Source organism: Colletotrichum chrysophilum, assembly GCF_026319265.1.
Source record: "Colletotrichum chrysophilum strain AFK26 chromosome Unknown scaffold_180, whole genome shotgun sequence".
NCBI lineage: Eukaryota > Fungi > Ascomycota > Sordariomycetes > Glomerellales > Glomerellaceae > Colletotrichum > Colletotrichum chrysophilum.
The window spans coordinates 36780-57918 of record NW_026517467.1 but is presented as its reverse complement, the minus strand read 5'-3'; the positions used below and the strand labels follow the sequence as shown (position 1 = coordinate 57918).

General features: G+C 53.5%; 3 protein-coding genes across 3 annotated transcripts; 1 reads left to right on the top strand and 2 right to left on the bottom strand.

The window, feature by feature from the left end:
* Positions 1-2091: 2091 nt before the first annotated feature.
* Positions 2092-3132, top strand: COL26b_012544 (uncharacterized protein; the record flags this gene model as incomplete). The annotated part of the gene is made up of 3 exons (XM_053185187.1): positions 2092-2371; positions 2428-2705; positions 2758-3132. 3 exons carry the CDS (start codon positions 2092-2094, stop codon positions 3130-3132), a joined length of 933 nt encoding a protein of 310 aa, XP_053030873.1.
* A 6108-nt stretch (positions 3133-9240) lies between these two features.
* COL26b_012543 (uncharacterized protein) lies at positions 9241-9948 on the bottom strand (the record flags this gene model as incomplete). Its single annotated transcript, XM_053185186.1, has 3 exons — positions 9241-9246; positions 9309-9657; positions 9728-9948. The coding sequence occupies 3 exons, from the start codon at positions 9946-9948 to the stop codon at positions 9241-9243; spliced, it is 576 nt and encodes a 191-aa protein (XP_053030872.1).
* A 1915-nt stretch (positions 9949-11863) lies between these two features.
* On the bottom strand, positions 11864-18883 carry CUT6 (Acetyl-CoA carboxylase; the record flags this gene model as incomplete). The annotated part of the gene is made up of 4 exons (XM_053185185.1): positions 11864-13401; positions 13452-18304; positions 18360-18625; positions 18698-18883. The coding sequence occupies 4 exons, from the start codon at positions 18881-18883 to the stop codon at positions 11864-11866; spliced, it is 6843 nt and encodes a 2280-aa protein (XP_053030871.1).
* Positions 18884-21139: the final 2256 nt, after the last annotated feature.

Here is a 21139-nt window from a genome sequence, read left to right as displayed (position 1 = left end):
CACGTCGCTCTTCGGAAAGACCTCAATAAGATCACCAAACAACTCATCGAAGCCGGCGCGGATGTTAATGCATTGGATGAAAACGGTGTGCAACCTTTACACATCGCTTGCGACAATGGCAACACGGAATTGATCAAGCTGCTCTTGGATAAAAGAGCCACAACCAGAGGTCCAGACCAAGATGGATGGTGTCTCCTCCATTACGCAAGCTACTATGACATAGATGCAGACTTGTTGGAGCGGCTTATCGAAGTCGATCGCAACAACTTGAACCATAAGGAGTCGTTCGAGGGTTGGACGCCAATCAATCGGGCCGCTTGGTTTGGGCGCCAAAACGTTGTTGACGCTTTGCTGAAAGCGCGTGTGAATCTTGGAATCGCGGATAAGAATGGTTGGACACCAATGATGACGGCCATCGAAGAAGAACACTTCAAGATTTTCGACAAGATGGTTGATCATCTTGCTGACATTGGACCAAATGACGCTGATATTTCCAAAGGAGTCATTGACCAGCGCGATGACGAGGGAATGACAGTCCTGATGACGCTCTGTGATGCTGATCCAAGTCCGACCACAGAAGCCTCACTTCGGAACTTTCTTCATAAGCTGCAACCAAGCACCGACATCACCGACAATATCGATCAAACAGCGCTTAACCACGTAATGGCTTTAGCAAAGAGATCTAACAGCCCTTACGCATGGAAGATGGCATTGGAGATGATCAAATGGTGGCCGGAACAAGATATTTTGAGGCGGAGCAATGAGGCGGCCTTCGACGATATCTTTGACAATATAGAGGACTCTGGTAAACTGCTGCAGACTCTGGCTAATCGCCTCAGGGAAAACTTTGCCTTGCGAGACAAACTGCTATGTCGGCTCGCAATGAGAACGGAATCACACCCAGCCGCTATTGAGATCTTGTCGAAGCTAGAGCTTCATCAGCGAATCGAAGCGCTAGGATATAAGGAGAAATGGACGCTCGTTGACTGGGCGATATACCATCGAATGCCTCGAGTATTGCTGAACTGCCCTGCTGCTAATGACTTGACTCCAGACCACGGCACCTATGGGACCAAAATCATCAACCAATTAAGGGAACTACATTCACATTCTGATTCATACGAGAAGAGAAATACCGATCGCAAGGATGAATTGACCCCGAGGAAGGTCTTGGACGAAATGGAAGACATTCTGAACTCCCTTCCCCAAATGAGAAGTGAGCAACAACCTAAGACGCGTTGGAAGGTTCTGCAGCCCAGCGATGAAATGGGTAGGTGCCTGGCGGATTATAAAGCAGCAGTTGTCAGGTTTCGCGACAAGGAGTTAGAGGCGCTCAGGTTTCGAAAGGTCAGCAATATCGTCTACGGCGATTCATCAATCGAGGTGATCACAATAAGCCAAATACAAGAATCTGTGTGGAAAGAAGGAACAGCTACAGAGTTTGCGAAAGAAAACACACCCGACACCGAAAGCAGCTTCACCTGGGTTCATCTACCAGCCACCAATGTAAGCCAAAGGCAACCCACAACGTTTGTGAAAACAAGCTAATGACGGATAGATGGACTGGATGAAAGTAAGATATCTTTGGCTTTACAATTCAAAGGAGATAGGCTAAATAGCTGACCTCATTTTTACTTAGAACACCGGGATGAAGATCATGAAAACGCAAGCAGAAAAGGAGAGAGGGCCCCAAGAAAGGCTGACTTCGTTTCTACAAGCCAGCTGGGTTCAGGTACCTGATAAAACTTCACCGTCACGATTCATGCGTCCTCGGTACGTCAGAATGCAGCAGGATGAAAGTCAGGACCCTCACAAATACAAAACCCAGAGTGAGCATATGACAATTTACCATAAGCTTAAAATGATCAAGTAAGATAACACAAGCCTAGACCAAAGTAAGGCGAGAGATGCTGCTGGATCCAACGAAAGAGCCCCTCCCCAGGATGATGGTAAACCTGAATCTACCAACTCTCGTGAATGCCCAGCATCGGCACTATATGTAAGATGAAGATGGATTTTCCTTTCTCATGCTCAGCTGCTGAAGCTTTCAATAAGATGCCATTTCTTGTAGTCTCGAAATACGACGAACAAATGGAATCTATGAAGCGGAACGAAACCTCTGGGCCACAGCCTTCCCAACGTCAACATCTTTTCAGCGCTTACGAAGGCTCTGTCATGCATGACTCTCCAACATTGGACGAGCATTACTACCACTTTGCTGAAGACGAGGATTCCACCAATGACCGAAAAGGACGCAACAGGACGCAGGTGATCTCCAAGTACCTGCACATGGGGCCGTATGCAGATGAAAGCGACATGCCCAGGACAATCCTGCGCGTTAGCCAGCTTTGGGCATGGACCATTGGTGACAGTAAATCAAACCTTTTGAGGGCATTCACTTCTGAGGAGTACTGATCACTCTCATAGAATGGCTTGTCACATCAACATCTTGCGCCAAGGTAGACGGAGCAAACACATTTGTAGCAGAAATCCGCCAGCATCTTCGCCGTCGAGACGAGGACGGGAGTCTCAATGGCGGATTAAGTTCGCCTCAAGAATTGTGCAAGATTATTGCAGAGTATTGCATTGGTGTTTACGAAAGGAAACATAAACTTGAGAAGTGGACTTCTGACCCGAGCAAGATCATCCGGTACACTGAAGAGCGGTCAATTCGCCAAGTCTTCTCCGATTTCATCAATAAGATTGTCAGCTGAGTCGCATCTCAGTCAATGGAATATTAGCTGACTCGCTTCATAGGGAAGAGAGGAAGCGGACTTGTTCCGCCAGTTCTCCAAACAACCTGTTGAACTAGATGAAAAGCATTCCAAAGCCAAGGACCACTCACTCACAATCACGGCTGTTCTAGGTGCTACTAGGAAGGCGGCCAATCTTCTATTCCAAATCAAAGACGTCCGTGACGAGCTACACATTCTGAAAACTGTTGCCGACTACCAAGAGAAAGTTCAGAATAGCTTGGACGAAGCCATTCACAGTGCTAGCAACGCAGCATTTGAGGAGAATATGAAGGCGAAATATGTCAGAAATGACATCGACGAGCTGGACAGGCTTGCTCGCAACATTCAGGAGGCTGTAAGCGAAGAATCAACACTCCTTTTCGCTACTGGGTTCTAATGTTATTTGCAGTTGCAAACGACTCTTACTCTTCACGAAAGCGAAATCGCCAATCGACAGGCCAAAGAAGCTGTGGATCAGGGAAAGAGAGTCATTATATTCACGGTCGTCACTGTCTGGTTTGTAAGTTCTTTGGGGCAATTCCTAGCCTCCTGCTTCCAATGCTGAAGATTAATCCAGTTACCTCTTTCGTTCCTCACCAGTCTGTTTGCCTTAGATGTGGAGTCCTTCCTTGGCGCACCTTGGTGGTCTCTGGTAGTCATTCGTATGGCCCCTTTCGTAAGTCATGCTTGTCGTAGTGTCACATGCTTACATCACTGTCACAGTAACTGTTCCTTTACCTTTCCTTCTTGTGGCTGTCGGGTATATGTACGACTGGGACATCGGAAAGTTCTCTTCTCTAGGACACAAAGATGGGGCAAACCACCTCGACAATGCAGGTGCAAACAAGACATCGGGTAAATCCGATCGCCCCGGGATCCTACGTGTACGTAGAAGATTGTGGGCCAAGAAACGTGAAGATCAGGATGGGGAAATTTCTGTATAATTCCAGCCATATGTTCTTCGGAATATCGTCGAACTTCTCTTCGATTATTTATTCGGGCAAAAACCACGATCTGATTTTAACTGAAGCGGTTGCAAGAAACAAAGGCTCATCTGAGTGATGTTTCGAAGCTCACGAGGCCTCATAGAAGGTTTAATCTCACCTAATAATATCTTTGGAATGTTGAAAAGACGATGCTACACATGAATCATGACTCGAGACCTGCGACTGGAGGACTTGGAAAGTCTCCGTCCATGCTACGTAGGCCGGGGAGAATATCCCCGCAATGTTCCCGCTTATCGCACAAACACAAAATGAGGTGTTCTCATTTGGGAAACTTGACTGTGAGCTCAGGCCAATTCGCCTGGCATGGATATTACTGATCACACCGACGACGGCTGGTTCAAAACTCTCGGTCCGCAGACTTGTCCCTGAAAACAGTGGTCAAACCTCCGAAACCCAATAAGCTTCCTAATGTAGCCGGTCCGGTGGGTTGCGCAATGGTTCTTGGCAAACGGATGGGATTCAGAACTAGCATCGCGGTGCCGGATCAGATTGTCCAAATTATTTATTCTGCTGCTCTCCCGACAGATCTCTTGTGCACCGGCGCATCTACCCTCGTCTGAATCCACATATATACCAAACGGGCCTCAACTCAATAAAACGTCGGCTCTCAAGCTATTACACCCTTACAATCAAAATGAAGTTCTCAATTATTGCCGTCGCCCTTTCAATTTTCGCGGGAAACGCGTACGCTCTACACGTAAGCCAACACCCTCGATAATCCCGCCCCTTATGTTTCTTGTCTGCTGTTGCTTTCGGTTTCGGTCATCTCAAATACCCGATCCTTATAAGCTCGGTTCTATTGTATTCAAATTGTCTAACAGTATGTTGCAGAGGTGCTCTTGCCAACTTGGGTCGTCGTGTCTAAGCTTCTCTCAGGTTGAAGACAACCAGAGCTGCAGCGCCTTCTGCAAAGCAAGCTTCAACAATGCCAAGACGTGCTGATCATAACTACTGCAGACGTTGAAATGGCAGAGTTGACATAGAATTACTATAGAAAATATTGATTCGGCGTTCCCACATAATTTTATCAGATTTCCATAGAGAACCAGGGATGGCTCCCACCTAAATACACCACAACCCTAAAGTCGACACCGCTGTTGTTGTCCCTGGGGTTCCTCTTCATATGATGACGTCTCGCAGTGTAGGCGCATTGTAGGTGACGATCGGAACTCAGCTGGCGATAGACGATCGCCAGTCCAGGCCCTCCCACAATGCTACACTAGCTGAAAAACTCCACGCGTATGCACGATAAGAGCGCAGACCAATCAGGCGACTGGTCTTGATGCACCCCGTCAGACGGCACCCAGTAAGACTGGGGGAGCCATCAGCCTAAACCCCTCTTTTTTTCCAAAAACACCGCACAATTTTGCACAAGAACTCAGTCCGGTGCGTCGCTGATGTGGCAGCCTTCATTCGGGCGTTGGTTGCATGTGAGCGCATCCGATGGATGTACACGCCTTCCGGGACATGACCCTAGTCCCAAGTGACTTGGGTTACTGTCCCGGTTGTTATGAATTCTTTGACTTCTTCCCGCCTCCCAGGTCAATTACCAGCTTCAGTAAGACATTCAACCTGAAGAAACGCAGAACTGTACAAGAGTCCTCCTCCACCTGCCAACTTTGCCAGCACGTTTACCGATTCTTGAAAGATGGTTATGGGTCTGACTTTGACTTGCCGGATGAACCCGGCGACCGGCACGCCGTTGACGTCGCAGCGTCCAAATACTTTCTATCAGGGCTCAGCAGCGATCCTTTCTCGAGTCTTGGGTTGAGTTGGAAGAGCCCAAGTACAGTCCAGCCTTTGAAGTTGGCCGTCTGGGCTGCCAAAGGCAAGCAAGCCCACCTGGGACATGGAAGCATCTGACCAGGGTGCATGGTCTGTTAACTAGCGCCAACAAGTATAGGCACACCCGCATCAAAGATTTTGACTACGCGGCCTCCAATTCTGGATGAAGATCCGGCCAAAATAGCCGTGCTTGTTAGAGAATGGCTGGATCACTGTACGGCAGACCATCAGCTCTATCAGCAGTATCAAGGCAACGCTTCCCCAAATCAATCAGACTCTGGGACCATGGCGGCTGTGAAGGCCCCCCAGCTGCCGAGGCGGATTCTTTCCGTTACTCGGAATGTGACCAACGACATATCCATCAAGCTTATTGAAAGTAAAGGCACCTCTGGCTCCTACTGCGCCCTTAGTCATTGCTGGGGGCCTGTTGAAAAACAGCCGTTGAGAACAACGAAACAGACTCTCAAAGATCGTATGTCCAACATACCGTTCAACGATCTACCGGCTACATTCCGCGATGCCGTCTCTCTTGTTGCATATCTGGGCATCGAATACTTGTGGATCGACTCATTATGCATTGTGCAAGATGACCCTGAGGAGTGGCTTCAAGAGTCTGAAAGCATGGGACCAATATACACAGACGCCACCCTAGTTCTCGCCGCTGCTGGTTCGAATGATTCGACCGAGGGATTATTCATAACAAGGCGCCAGCATCCAAACATTTTCACCCTTCCATTTTCACCTTATTCTCTTCGAACTGGGAGGGCTTTGACATCACAAGGAGAGTACAAATTAGCCATTCTCTCCCAAGAATCTTCAATGCCATCTTTAGGTCCACTACATCAGCGAGCTTGGGCGTACCAGGAGTGGTATTTCGCACACCGAAAAGTACTTTTCATGCCGGGAGGTATATCATGGGCGTGTTCACATCGAGAATCACACCGAGAATACAATGAACGCTGGAACTACTCAGAGCCTCAAAAGCTTTCAAGTTCCTGGCTGGGAATTCTAAGCCAATACACTGCAAAGGCTTTAACATACCCATCAGACCGACTTGTTGCGATTCGAGGCATCGCAACGGCGAAAACCGGGTCGTCCAATCTGTTTAGGCACACGCTCTCTAGCGGCCAAGCATCTTCTTCCGAGAAGGAGGTTGTGGAAGACAGAGCAGCCCTCATAGATCTGAAGCCTGTATTCAGATTTGGCGTGTGGAAGGCACAGCTGACCGAACAGCTTCTCTGGCTGCCCATGGAGAAGCCATATGAGAAAGACGATTTGCCGAACCTTCCGTCATGGTCTTGGGCCGCCTCGGGAGGTCACAAGGTCTGGCCCGTAAGACACTTGCTAGCTAACGTGCCAGTCAATATGACAGGGCCCGTGCTGAGAAAGACGGGGGCAATCCGAGCTGCAGGATTCTTTTTCATGGTTAAGTTAGGCTTACTGCAGGAATGCTGCGTCACTTACCTGTCGGATGAGGTCAAACACGAAAGCATTGCACCAACCCTGCAACGGTCCGAAAGCATCGAGCTATCGTTTCTATCGAACAATTCTGCCGAGCCTGGGAGGCAGTTGAGGAATTATCTCTTACGTAGCCCACGCGGCATTGGAGAAGGCAAGGTTGTCGGGATGGGAAGGCTTGATCGGGATCTTTCGCCTAAAAACATGTTCTTTCTGATCCTTACTTCGGTTCGCCGTCAAACACTTGACCTGTGGTAAGACAACTGTGCTCAAGTTTATTTTCCCGTTTCTGTACTGATCAACATCAATAAGTCATCCTCACTTTCTGGAGGACAATCTTATCCACCGTGGTACGCACTCGTGCTGCTGTAGGACAAGCGCTGAGGCTCGGGATCATGGTTCTTGTCTGCATAGCAATTCGGTAGGATTTTGGTATGGTCATCACCACACTAGTCTGCTAACTTATAAGAACGAGTGCGTAGATTTCCTTACCGTGGGAAGCTCCGAGATGGTATATTGGGGACTCTTACTTCAGCGCCCTGGCAATGCATCGAAACGAATATTGAAGCGAGTAGGAGTCGGGTTTGTCTACCCTCGAAGCATGCGACTTGTTGAGGACCAAGAAGGACGTCCAATCGAAACAAAGATTGAAATCATATGACGATGACAATGATGATACGAACATAGCGGAATTAAGTTTCGAGCTCTAAGAATAAATTTTATCTAGACCGTAGATCTAGAACACTTCAGAAGCCTTCCCAGCCATCATCACCTGATGCTCCCTCTCATAAGGTGTAAACTCAATGCCACTTCCCCCCGACTCCTTCTTGTCTTCTTCAACGCCCTTCAGGGCAGGCCTGACGTACTTTCTCCAAGCCTCAGGATGAATACCCCCGTTTCTCTTCACCATTTTGTTGATGGGCAACTGCCTTGTCCAACTCATGAGCGTTTCATACGCCTCTCCGTCCTTTCTTCCGATCGCGCTTCCCAACCCAGCGTCTGTGAAGTCCCACGCATCAGTAAGCCCAATTGCATCTGGCAGAAGCTCGTCCAACAGCCTTCCGAGCGTATGCCGAATCTCATCCAACTGCTCCTCCGACAAGAACCCATCCACGACAAAAGCCAAGGCGTCCGCTGACTGCGGGTTCACAATCGTCGACAACGCAAATACCGACCTCAACCTCTCCAATACACACTTCACCTCTTCATCCTCGACCTTTTCTACGGCTCCGACAAACTCCCTTAAGATCAGATACTCAGTATGGGCCCTCGCAGCACTCATCAACCCCATGACACACTCATTCCACGCCTCTCCCTTTGTCTTCCCCTTCTCCACTCCCCTCCTCAGTCCCCTCGCCGCCCGATCAACCAACCTCTGAGCCCGGTGTTGGAAGATCAACAACTGTGTGTTCTCATCTTTCGGATCTCTGAAGTCAGCCTCCGTACATCGCCTCGTATACGGCGCTGCAAGATACCTCAGGTCTTCAGGCAACCCTTGCTCCCCTGCCTTCCCTGCAAATCCCGTGAACTTCATCAGATACCTCGCCAGCTGCTGGAACAACACATGAGTATCCCCTTCGCCAGTACACATCATCGCAGAAGTCTGCACCAGCTCCGGCAAACCCGAAGTAACAAGATATCCCTGCCCACCACAAGCCCTTCTCGCATCCTCCGTCCCCTCAGATGCAATCGCCGACGACCACGCTTTCATCCCCGAAATAAGCGCATGCGCGTCCGTCATCGTCGAAAAGTCGCCCTCCTCGCTCCTCCGCTCAAACTCCCGATGAACCTCCTCGGTATACTTCGACGCAAACAAGATACCATACGCTTTCGCCACCAACGTCAACAGCCGAAAATTCTGACTGCGGAAGCTCATCAACGGAACCTCCTCGTCATCCCCCTTCCTAAAAGGCAGCGTCCCCTGCACCCTCACCGTCGAGTACCTCGTCGCAATCGTCGCGGCCGCAGCAAGCTGCACGCCGTTAACCCACGTCATCTTCGACCTCGTCACCATCATCGTCCCATACGCAGCCTTCTCATGCGTCCCCTCCCTCCTCTCATACACTCCATCCCGCCCAACCACCGCCTGCGCCATCAACATATTCCCCCTCGGCACCCTCACCCCCTCAAACCTCACAAACCCATTATCGTTCTGGTTATGGCTCATCTTGACCCCGATGTCCCCCAACTCAACCCCCTCCACCGGCCGCCCCGTCTCCACGTCCCTCAACTGCACCATGAACGGATGCACCCCCTCATCCCTACCCCGTGTAACCAACCGCGCCATCACAATCGCATGCGACGCCGAAAACGCAAGACTCACCGGCCAGAACTTGGTACTCGCCGCGCCCCCAGGCGACCTTATTACAAACTCGTCCGTCGCGGGATCAAACTCCGCCACCGTCTCGAGCCCGCGCACAAACGTCCCGTGGCCCAGCTCCGTCTGCACATACGCGCCGTTAATCCGCCCCGCGAGCGCGGGCGCGAGCCAGCGCGCCTGCTGCGCCGGCGTCGCCATCAGCTGCAGCATCTTGACGAACATGGCCGGCGAGAGGCCGAAGGGGGAGTAGTTGAAGAGCGTGTAGCGCGGCGTGAGCCAGTCGAAGTGGGCATGGTTGTGCGTCCGGCGGTCTTCCCACACGGCGCGGCCCATGCGGAGGCCGTCGAGGTATCTTGGGCACGCTCTTGGTCAACACAGTGGTCGTTTGCGGGAACGGGGGGGATGTTCGAGATGGAACTCACAGGTCCTCGCGGCTCGTCTTGGCATAGTGCCCCGGCAGACGCGATGTATCATCCGTCCCGAGCGCCTTCTCAACCCTCGCCCAAGCCGCGCGCCGAGCGCGGACGACTGACGCCCCGCCGTAGATGAGGTTGGTGAGCTTCTCGACGTCGAAGCTCGTGCGGGAGCGCGCGTTGGCCATGGCCAGCGCCTGCTTCGATATCGACTTCAACGCGGCGGGCATTTTGGTGTGAAGGAGGCCCCAAGCTTCGGCAAGAAAGTGTTTGTAGCAGGTGTGTGTACGCACACCTCCGCGGGATGTCCAGGAAGGTAGGTTCCTCTTCATAAGTTCTCGAGCATCCCCAGAGGCCTTCCCACCGTAATACGCATCGGAGACCGAAACTCATGCCCATGCTCACCCGACGTGACTGCAGAGAAGTTGGATGTTTACCCACTTCCTGAAAGGAGACATCGTAACCGCCCACGGGATGGATGGTACGAGAATAATTGAGTGGCTCCCGTCCTTCTGTCACTTGGTGTTGCCAAGCTCGGAATGTGGCCAAGTCCATATGAACACTCTCATGTTGAACTCCACAGGCGATTGCAACCCCTTTCGTGAAGAGATCGCCTTCATCACTCTTAGGCTGTTCGCGGTCTTCAGTCATCAAGCAGACGGGTTAGGAGAATACGACGTCCCTCTAACCTCTTGATAGGACTCGTCCCATGCCAAATAACGTCCCTCGACCAGCCTGAAGAAACCAATCCAAAAGACCATCCCATGCCGAGGCTAAGACCTTTTACAATTGGTTACCTTCCATCTTATCAGATCAAACCCGCCCCTCGGACAAAGAAAATGGGCCGGCCCGAGTTCCCACCCTCCATCCATCCATCCAGGGGCCGATCCCCAATCGTAAGTTTGACAGTCCTCCATCCAAGGATCCCACGCGGCTCACCTACCCAATACAGCAATCCTCTTACAAACCTCGCCAAGACCACGACGCCGTCAGATTAAGCCTCGACAACAAAGAGATCCAGTTCGGTGGGGGGACGTATGTATCCCGTCGGCTTTTGGCCGATGGGTCCTACGTAGTACGGGCTCCCTCCGCGACGTCTCTACCCCCCCTGTACACAGAACGGCAGCTTTCCGCGAGCAACATGGCCTGGACTTATTCTGATACCCGAAATCCGAAATGCTTTTTCCGTCCTCGACGAGGACTGGAAAATCTCTCAGCCGGCAACCACGGAGCACCTAACATGATCCGATACTCTTCAATACGATATAGCTTGTAAGACGCAGCTGAATGGCGTCGATCTGTTAATAGCTTGAAGCGTATCATTCAAGACTTTCACTTTCTAGAATACAAACAAAACCTAGGTGAAATGAAAAGAAAAAATCAAAAAGCCCAATACTATATGCACAGACGCATCGATCAATAACTTGTGCGAATATACAAGTCGCGTAGCATGTTATACTCTACGCCGTACACGCAAATAAATACCATCTCAATGGGCACAGATCCCCAAAGTCGCGCTAAATCAGCCGGTTCTCAGTAGTTATTCCCATCTTAACGCAGTCCTGAGGAATGTCAGACGTCAAATACATTGTACGCAAATACAGACCTAGCTAGCATGTCGCAGCCCGCATGCGCGCGGTGCAATTCCTCCACCACACAACACCATACCATGCAGCTCTTCATCAGCTTATGCGCCCCTCCGAGCCGCCTTCACCCGCCGGTGGGATCCCACCATCGCATGTCAAAGATCCATCGCCGACAGCAGGATCTGATCCTGGCTCTTCGATGTGGGAGATGTGTCATTTGTCCCGCTTAATCTCGCGTGGTGGTGTGAGAGGTTAGAAAACTTATCGGAGATAAGACACACAGACATCGGCGATCGGGAGACGACGCATGGCCCTTGCTGATTGAAGCCTCAGGAAGAACGTCGTCAATAGTCGCTTGAGTTCAGGCGGGACAAAGATAGATAATCACAACAACACAGGCCAGAGCATGCTAAATGTAAATACGTCGTATCATTACACGGGAAGTTATCCCAACATTTGAATCTATCTTAACACACGGCAGAATAATGCTCATACATAGTCATAATCATCCCAAACACATCTAATGCCATTACCCATACGCCAGCCAATCCACATATACTTAATCCCTCAGATACTTGAGGAGCTGGTCACGCTCCTCAGGAGGCATGGTGCGGAGAACTTCGCGGACACCACGCATACCAGCGTTGGCGTTGTTCCTCAAGATGGCGCTCAGCTCAGTGGCCAAGTTATCAGCCTTAACAGCCTCGATTCTCTCCGTGATTGACTTGCGGTTGCCCTCGTACCACTCAGAAACCTCGCGGTCGTTGGTGGCGAAGTTGACAACACCAGACCAGGACTCAAGGAACTGGAGGTTGCGCTGGCGAGCCTCGGGAGTCTGGGTGCGGTCGGAGCCAGGTCCGGAGGTAACAATGGTAGAGTTCATGCGCTTGAGGAGGTACTCCTCGTTGAGACGGCGGCGCAGGCGCCAGTAGAAGTAGCGACGAGAGTTGCTCCACTCCAGCTGGTCACGGATGACACCCTTGGCCTTCATGCGGCCGGCACGGTCGTGAAGGTCGGCGAACTGAACAGCGATCTGGGAGTAGACGGGCAGAAGCTGCTTCTCGCGGATGGTCATCTTCTTCTTGAGCTCATCGGCCTGCTCCTTGGGAAGGTCTGCGGTCATCTGCTTCTTAAGAGAGGCGTAGACAGGGTCAAGGCGAGCCATGGTCTCAAGCTGCTTGTCCTTGCGGTACTTGATACCGATGATACCCTCGGGCTCGAGGACACCACCACGGGCATCAACGTCGGCGTACATCTCCATGTAAGTGGGGTTGATGGTGGGGTCAACGACGACCCAAGAGCCACCACGAAGCTCACCGAAGGGAGGAATGTAGACGAAGACAGGCTGCTCGTACTTGACGAGGGCGTCGACGATGTAAGATCCGTACTTGAGAACCTCGTTGTACATGTCGCGCTGGCCACCAGAGAAACCTCTCCAGTTGGCGAGGATCATGAGAGGCAGCTGCTCACCATTGTTGAAGTCGTTGATAGCCTGGGCAGTCTTGAAGGCGGAGTTGGGGTACCAGACACCACCGGCCTCGTTGGTGACCTGCTCGATGGAGTCGGGGTTGGCGGGGTCAGCAGGAGTGATGTTCTCGACAGTGCGGGTCTCAACGGCAATGACACCCATAGGGATACCGTTCAGGCGAGCGCGACCGACAACGACGGTACGGGCCCATCCGCCGAGAGTCTCGACGAAAGAGTCCTTGTCGAAGAGACCGGACTCGAAGGTGCCATCCTCGTCGGTGCGACCGTGGATCATCCACCTGACGTCGTAAGGCTGCTTCTGAGGAGGCGTGTAGACGACGTCCCGGTCCCAGCTGTCAACACTGGGGCTGATGGGAACCGGGTTGCCGCGGCTCTGGGGAATGAAGGACATCCACTCAACAATCTTGGAGACACCATCGAAATCGTCCGCACCAGTCATGTGGGAGACACCGTTGCGGTACATGATCTGGGTACCACCAAGCTGGAGGTTGGAGGTGTAGATCTCACGACCAAGAACGTTGTTCAAGGCAGGGGCACCGGTAAGGATGATGGGCTGACCCTCAATCTGAACAGCACGCTGTCCAAGACGGACAAGGTAAGCACCAATACCTGTTGTCCTATTAGCCATGTCCAGTCTGGAAGAATCATTTTGTACTTACCGACAGAGCGGCACGTCACCAAGGTGACGGTGAAGATATCGTTGTAGGCCTTGCTGGTGGCACCGGCGATGAGACCAGAGCCTCTCAGGCACTCGACACCGAGACCATCCTCGGAACCGACAATGGTGACGATCTTGTGGCGCTTCTCGCCATCCTCGGAAACCTCCTCGGTGATGACATCCTTGGCGAAACGCTTCTTGGCATCCTCGTCGAGGTACAAGTACTTGAAGCCGGAATCCTGCTTGTTGGCATCGTTCCACGCAACCTTGAAGTAAGGCATGAGCTCGTTGGCGACACCAAGACGAGCACCGGAGTTGGCGGAGAGGTAGATGCGGGGGATACCAAGCTTGCGGGCGAGCTCAGTGCACTTGTAGAAGAAGTTGTCTTCCTTGGGTCCGAAGGAACCGATCATGTAGGTGATATCGTTGGCGACAACAATGAACTTGCGACCCTTGGGGTACTCGGGGGTCTTGGCGTTGAAGATCCAACCAACCATACCGCAGGTGTTGGTGCCAGGCTCGCGGTTGACCTCCTGGAGGTTGTCCTTGTCATCAAGGACAAGCTCAGTGTACGAGACGCACTCACCAGCCTTGGGCTGTTGGGTACCAAGAGTGCTGTGCTTCTTGACCATCTGGGTCCAGGTGTTCTGGATGGCCTGGCGGAAGAGCTCAGGGAAATCGTAGACGTACTGGGTACCCATCAGGTGAGCCTTGTAACGCTTGGGCTGCAGAGGGTTCTTGGTAGCGTAAGGAGTCGAGACGGGCAGCAAGTGCATGGGACCCTTCTCCTTGGTGCCACCAATGGAGTTGAAAACCCACTCGCCCTTCTCAGACTTGCGCTCGGCGTAGATGTCGACATCAACAACGTAACCGGAGGTGTTGGTGATGATGACACGCAGAGGGTAGGGCACGCCGGTCTGGGGGTCGGTGCAGATGATGCGGATCTCAACCTGAGCGACACGAAGGCGCCAGGCGCGGGCACCGAAGCGGTCCAGGAAGCCCTGAAGGCTTTGCTCGACCTCCGAGGGGTGAAGCTGGAAGACGGGAGTGAAGTTGATGAAGACCTGGTTCAAATCGGAGTTGTTGTTGCCGATAATCTCAAGGGCATCGAAAATATCGTTGATGACGCGGTCAGCCTCGGAGATGAGGTACTCGGCAGTGGGGATCTCGTCACGGAGGCGGCCGGGACGGATGACGGCGCGAGTGAAGTAGCGCTTGTCGCCGTCAACGGCCTTGCCAATACCCTCGTAGACGTGGATGTTCTTGTTCTCGGTGAAGACGGGCTTGATGTGGAACTTGGCGAGACGGCCGAGCTCAAGCTGGAAAGCAAGAGCGGGCTCGCTGTGCCGAATGCTGTCATCCTCGATGTACTCGGGGCCACGGAAGGTGTAGTAGCCGGGGTAAGAACCATCGTTGCGACCGCAGATGAAGGTGATGCGGCGAACGTTGCGGGACAGAAGCTCATCCTTGAACTGCTCCACGATGGGGACGATACGGGACAGAATCTCCTGGTCACTCTGGCTCTCAGAGTCCCTGACGGCGACGTTGATGACGGCGGAAAGCTCGTCAGAGTCGACCTTGGGGGCAGCAGGCTTACGCTTGCCACTCAGGTCAGGGATGAGACCAGGCGTGCTACGCTTTCTAGCCTTATCGGAGACGGCGAGGGTCTCGAGAGCCTTGCCGAGCAAATCCTCAGCATCATCGAGGTACTTGACAGGGACGATGACACCCTTGCGGTTAGGCTCGGAATCCCACTTGTGGTTGAGGTAGGACATGTCGCTGATGGAGTGGATGCGCTTGAAGTCGAAAGAGCCACCGCTGGGAGTGGCGGGAGAAGAGGGAGCGGCAGACTGCAGAGGCAGACCGTACTCGCTCTGGCCAATCTTGCGGAGAGCAAAGTCCCAAGTGCAGAAAAGGGGAGTGTCGGACTCATCAGAGTGGTACTCAATCTGCTTGAGGATGTACGCACGGTAGGCACGGCGGACGTAAACCTCGAGGGCGGCGAGGGAAACCCAGGGATCCTCGTGAGCGAAGAAGAGAGTCAGAACGTCGAAGACGGTGTACTTGGAGTCAACGACCTCCTTGATGACATCAAGGCTAGGCTCACGGTGGTCCCAGGCAGCTTCACCGTAACGAGACTCAACGACGGAGGAACGGAGAATGTGTTCCATCTGAGCAGTGCGCTCCTCGAGGGAAGGAAGAGAGCACTGGATCATAATCTCACGGGCCTTCAGGGAGACCTTGGAGGTCGTGCGAGAGGACTGGAGCTCAGTCAACTGCTGCAGAGCGGGGCGGAGGTACTTGGCGATGTTTCCGACGTTCGGCTTGTTGGGGCGGTACTCCTCGAGGATGGCAAGGATCAGGGAGCTCTTGGCACCAACACGGCTGTGCGACAAGACGGTCTGGACAACCTTGCGGATGTCGTCCTTGTTCTGGTCACGGAGCTTCAGGATGACGCTGTCCTCCTGAGTGCCGTGGCCAGTGAAGAGACGCTCGATGTCGATGTAAGAGGCCAAGAGGTTCTTGATGACAATGAGCTCGTGGCCCTTCTGGCCCTCGGACCAGGACTCGAGGCACTCGTTCAGGGGAGCCAAAGTAGCCTTGAGCTGTTCAGCATCACCGGCAGCGACATGCTCGTCGAGGAACTTCAGGAAAGCCTTCTGCAAAGCCTTGGCGGGGAATTCCGCGTGACGGGCCTTGGCACGGTCGACAATCTGGGAGAACTGGCTGTCCAGCTTCTGAGGCATACGGCTGTGAAGGGCAGCGAACTGAGCATTCCACTCGCTGTAGGGCAGCTCGGGGTTGCGGAGAACCTCAATGAGCTGCTTGAGGGTGGCAGCCATGATAACGGAGTTGTCGTAGCCGAGCAGAATGTTCTTGAGGGTGTTGTGCAAGACGGCAAACCTCTGTGCGGGCTTGGTACCAACCGCAACAGGCTCTCCGTAGGTAGGGAGCTGACCGACGAACGGCTGAGCCTGCTTGACGCGGCTGGGGTCATCAAGAGCAAGGATACCCAGAATGTCACCAGCCTCGAGAGTAGCTCCCGGCTGCTTGATGAGCTGAACGATACCATCCTCGGCAGCGATCAAAGGCATGTACATCTTCATGACCTCGACCTCAGCGAAGCTCTGGCCAGCCTTGACGTGCTCTCCGTTCTCGACCAGGTACTTGACGAGCTTACCGGGAGAGGGGGTGCGCAGCTGAGTGGGGTCGTTCTCCTGCTCGAGCAAGCAGGTCTTGCCATCAACGGACAGACGGGTGGCACCGACCTCCTCCTTCCAGTAGACGCTGTGACTGCGGCCGTCCAACAGAATCAGGAGACCACCGTCACTGAGAACACGAACACCGACGGAGCACTTGGAGCCATTGATGAAGAGGTGGTAGGAGTCCGTGCTAGCGCGGGTAGCGGTGAATTTGTAGCGGAAACCCTCGTAGATGAAGTCAATCGCGAAGACGGTCTTCAGAATGTCCTTGGAAGGAACCTGACCCTTCTCCAAGCTGGTGCGGTACTCGGTCATGCAGTCCTCGCTAGCAAGGTGAGCCTTGGTGACGGCACCGCAAACGACGGCCAGCATGGGGTCGGGGCGCTCAGCAGTCAGCTTCTTGGTGATGAGCTCGTCGAGCCAGCCGGTGGTGATGGTGTTGTCCTCGAAAGCCTCAGTTTCCAAAAGCTTGATGAGGTACTCAACGGTGGTTCTGAAGTCACCACGAATGCTCAACTCCTTCAGAGCAACAACCATGTGCTTTCTGGAAGCAGCACGGTTCTCGCCGTAGGCGAAAATGTGACCGAACTGAGAGTCGGAGAAGCTGTGGATACTGGAGGCGGTACTGACGGAGAAGTAACCCCAGACGTTGGAACTACTCCTGAAGTTCAGGTCGTGCATGACACCGTTGGAGGGCTTGAAACCTTCACCAGGGTCCTCAGAGGTAATTCTGCAAGCAGTGGTGTGACCCTTGGGTCTGGGACGGCGCTGCGTCTTCTCACTGCCCTCGTGCTTGAACTCGAAGTCGATCTCAGTGGATGTCCTGGGATCAACACCGTACAGGAGACGGATGTCGCGGATTCTGTGCAGGGGAATACCCATGGCAATCTGAAGCTGAGCAGCGGGCAGGTTGACACCACTGACCATCTCGGTAGTGGGATGCTCGACCTGGAGACGAGGGTTAAGCTCGAGGAAGTAGAACTTGTCGTCGGCGTGGGAGTACAGGTACTCGACGGTACCAGCCGAGACGTAGCCGACGAGTCTACCGAGACGGACAGCAGCCTCCTCCATGGCCTTGAAAGTGATGTCCTTGGCAATGGTGACAGGAGCCTCCTCGATAATCTTCTGGTGACGACGCTGGACGGAACAATCTCTGCCGAAGAGAGAAATGTTGTTGCCGTACTGATCAGCGAGCAGCTGGACCTCCAAATGTCTAGCGTTACCAGCCAACTTCATGATGAAGATGGGCGAACCCGGAATTTCGCTTGCGGCGGCCTTGTAGAGTTGCTCGAAGCCCTCCTCGGAGAGAGCCTTACGAATACCCTTACCACCACCACCCTCGGAAGCCTTGATCATGACGGGGAAGCCAATGGACTTGGCCTTCTCCAGACCCTCCTGCCATGAGGTAACGCATCCCTTGGAGTAGATGTTATCGGCAACGGTGACGATGCCATGGCTATCCACCTCGACCTCATCAACACCGGTTCCTGACCAGGGAATGCAGGGCACCTCGGCGTGCTGTGCAACGATTGTTGAGGAAATCTTGTCACCGAGAGATCGCATCGCAGATCCTGGGGGACCGATGAAGACAATCTTCTTGGGGGAGGCGGCAAGGGACTCGGGAAGCTTAGGGTTCTCGGATGCGTGACCCCTGTGGAAACCCTTGTTAGCGATTGTTGGGTCTAAAGGGATGCGGGAATATTTACCATCCAGCCCAAACAGCGTGGACATCCATACGCTCGGCAATATCGACAATCAAGTCGACGTTGGCGTAGTTGTGGTTGTTGGTGCCACCAGGGACTTCGACGTAGTGGTCAGCCATGCGAATGTAATCGGCGTTGGCAGCCAAATCTTCGGGGGTAGCCATGACAGTGAACTGAATGGCCTTCTCGTCGCCGAACGTCTCGTACGCCCATTTTCGCACCGAACGGATCTCCTTGACGGCGGCAATACCGTTGTTGGCGATCAAAACCTGCATTCGCGCCTCGTCAGCTTCTATGGTCTACGTTTCGCACGCAATCACAGGGGTCAGATTTCTACGCACGTTGGTGATGACGGTGTGACCGTCTTGCTGGGCAACAAAGTCCTTGACCTTGGAGGCCGGGGCGTTGGCCAGCTTGTTGCCGCCAATGAAGTGGTCGGCGATCTTGTGCTTCTCGGCGTACGTCGCCTTGCCGTTGACGTGGGGTACGGTCCGGCCGGAGCCGTTGGCTGCTGTGATTTCGGTCATGATTGCGGTGTGTGGTGAGAGTGTTGCGGGTATCTTAGGGGGTGACCGTCATGAATCGGGTGAGCTCCAGGAGCTTAATTCGGCAGAAGACGCAAGTCGGGAGAGGGTGCTCGAAGGGGGAAGATTCGAGCAGGAGATTAATTCGTATAGTCGGGCTCTGCAACTAAACAGAACAGGGTATTCGCAGAGCAATGGTTGACGGGGTTGTAGGACAGAGATTGTTCGGGTCTCTAGAAAAGGCGGGAAGGTATCATGTTAGCCACGAAACCACAAAAAGTTTCTTGTTGGGGAAGCAGAGACCACCGCCAGCGAGCGCAGGAGGGGAAAATGGGGGGGAATGCCAGGGGTGCGATCGCCGCCGCGGCAGAACATTTGTGAGGGAGAGCGGTGCGGCGGAAGACGCAGCGACAGGCTGGGCCACGGGCATGGGCTAGGGACAGCGAGCGAGGGGTGTCTTTCGGTGTGCAGGGCAGCCAACAGCCACTCCGTAGCAGAGCAGCGACATCAACTCCAAGACGTACCTGGTTGGTTTGGGAAGCTTTGTGAGACAAGAGCTTCCTTCTTCTGTCTTGTGGCTAGGACAGAAGTTCTATAAAAACAAGAGTGTCAGAAAAGGGAGAATGGAAGGGAGAGAGTGGGAAAGAGGAGCAAAGAAGGGGAGCCACTGTCGGGATGGCGAGGGAGCAGCGTGGTGTTATTGTATTCGGGCAGAGAGGGACTGCGTCTGTGGACTGCGTGGACGGTGGTGCTGGGGACCAGGAGTCGACGGGTGTTCCGGGGTTCAGTTGAGGGAATGTGAGGTGGAAGTGCAGGGGAAAGTGACTTTGGTGACCGGGGTTGTTGGAGCTGACAGATGTCACGGATGCAAGTACCTTTTTCTGGAGATGGAGGTATATCGGGACTGGACAAAAAAAAAAAAAATAGATGGGTGCCGGGAAGGGCTGATTGGGGTCGTAGTAGCGTGTGTTGGGAGGTGAGATTGGGGTGACGTGCTGAGTGAGAGTGACAGTGGGATATTTCCGTACTTGGAGTATGTAAGTGGATGAATTAAATTTCCCTCGACACTGCCGCCGGCCGGGGAGGCTTTTTGTTGTCGCTCTGCCTCTTTTCGGTCAAAAAGGAGGAGAGGTTCGGTGGGAGGCACGATGAAGATTACGGACAGCGCCGGGGACGGGGGGAGAGAAGGAGAGGAAAGAAGATGCTGGGTCGCGCAGATGGAAGGAGCGACGCAGGCGCACCTGGCTGTTATATTCAGTTCACGATACCTCACTCGGCCTTGCCTAAGGTAAGTGCAGGTGGTTACCAAGACAATGTGTACAGAAAGTAAGGCAAGGTAAGCACGCAAGTGCGGCAAGGCGAGGCAAGGCAAGGAAGGATCACAGCTGGAAGGTCTCAGTGAGGCAGGTCTGAGATGCTCTTTCCCGCGTCGATGGAGAGGAGGCCAAGCAAGGCAAGGCAAGGAAGGCAAGGCGCATCCCCGAACGAGGTGCTCTGCGCAGGGAAGGTACATCAGGTTCCCGATCGAGGTACCTGCATCGGCGGCTTCCAGCGGGTACCTCTCCCAAGTACCTCTTTCCACCGGGCGACGGACTCCTTCCACCGACTAGACCAGATCGTCGTCCTGAGTCCCGTCCTCATCCTCCGCCAAAATCTCCCACGCATCACCATCTTGAGACCCGACCAGACCAGACGCCAGCCCAAGAGCCCCCGCCTTGGCTCCGTTTCTGCTTCTACCGGTGCCGTGCTCTCTCCTGGCAGCAGTCAGGAGAGCGCCAGGTACACCCAGCAACAGGGGGCTTGGTCGAGTCTGTGTGTGTGCAGAGAGGACCGATGCTGCTGATGCTATGTGCATCTCCTGCGCAAGTGCTGCTTCTTCCCTCCCAAGTGAAGAAAAAAAAAAAAAAACATTGGCCGACGCCTCGCCCAGACTCTACCGGCCCTACAGCTTGCGCTCACAGCTTTTAGCACGCTTTGCATTGTTGGAATATGCGGCCCCCTTCCACCCGTCCATCCATCCGTCCATCCAGCATCAATCAATTCAAATCCCCTCCCTCAACCAATGGCCGGGGTGTTGGGGAAGCTCCTGGCTGGGCTGGGCGTGGGCGTCACTGAGTGTGGTGGTGGTGGGCGTGGGCGTGCGTGGGCGTGGCGGACCAGCGGGCTGCAACAGTCCTTGTCCATGTCTCTCCAGACTCTCGAGGGTCGTCGCCAAGCTCGCGCCTCTCATCTCAACTTCCAGAGCTCTGGCTCCAGCTC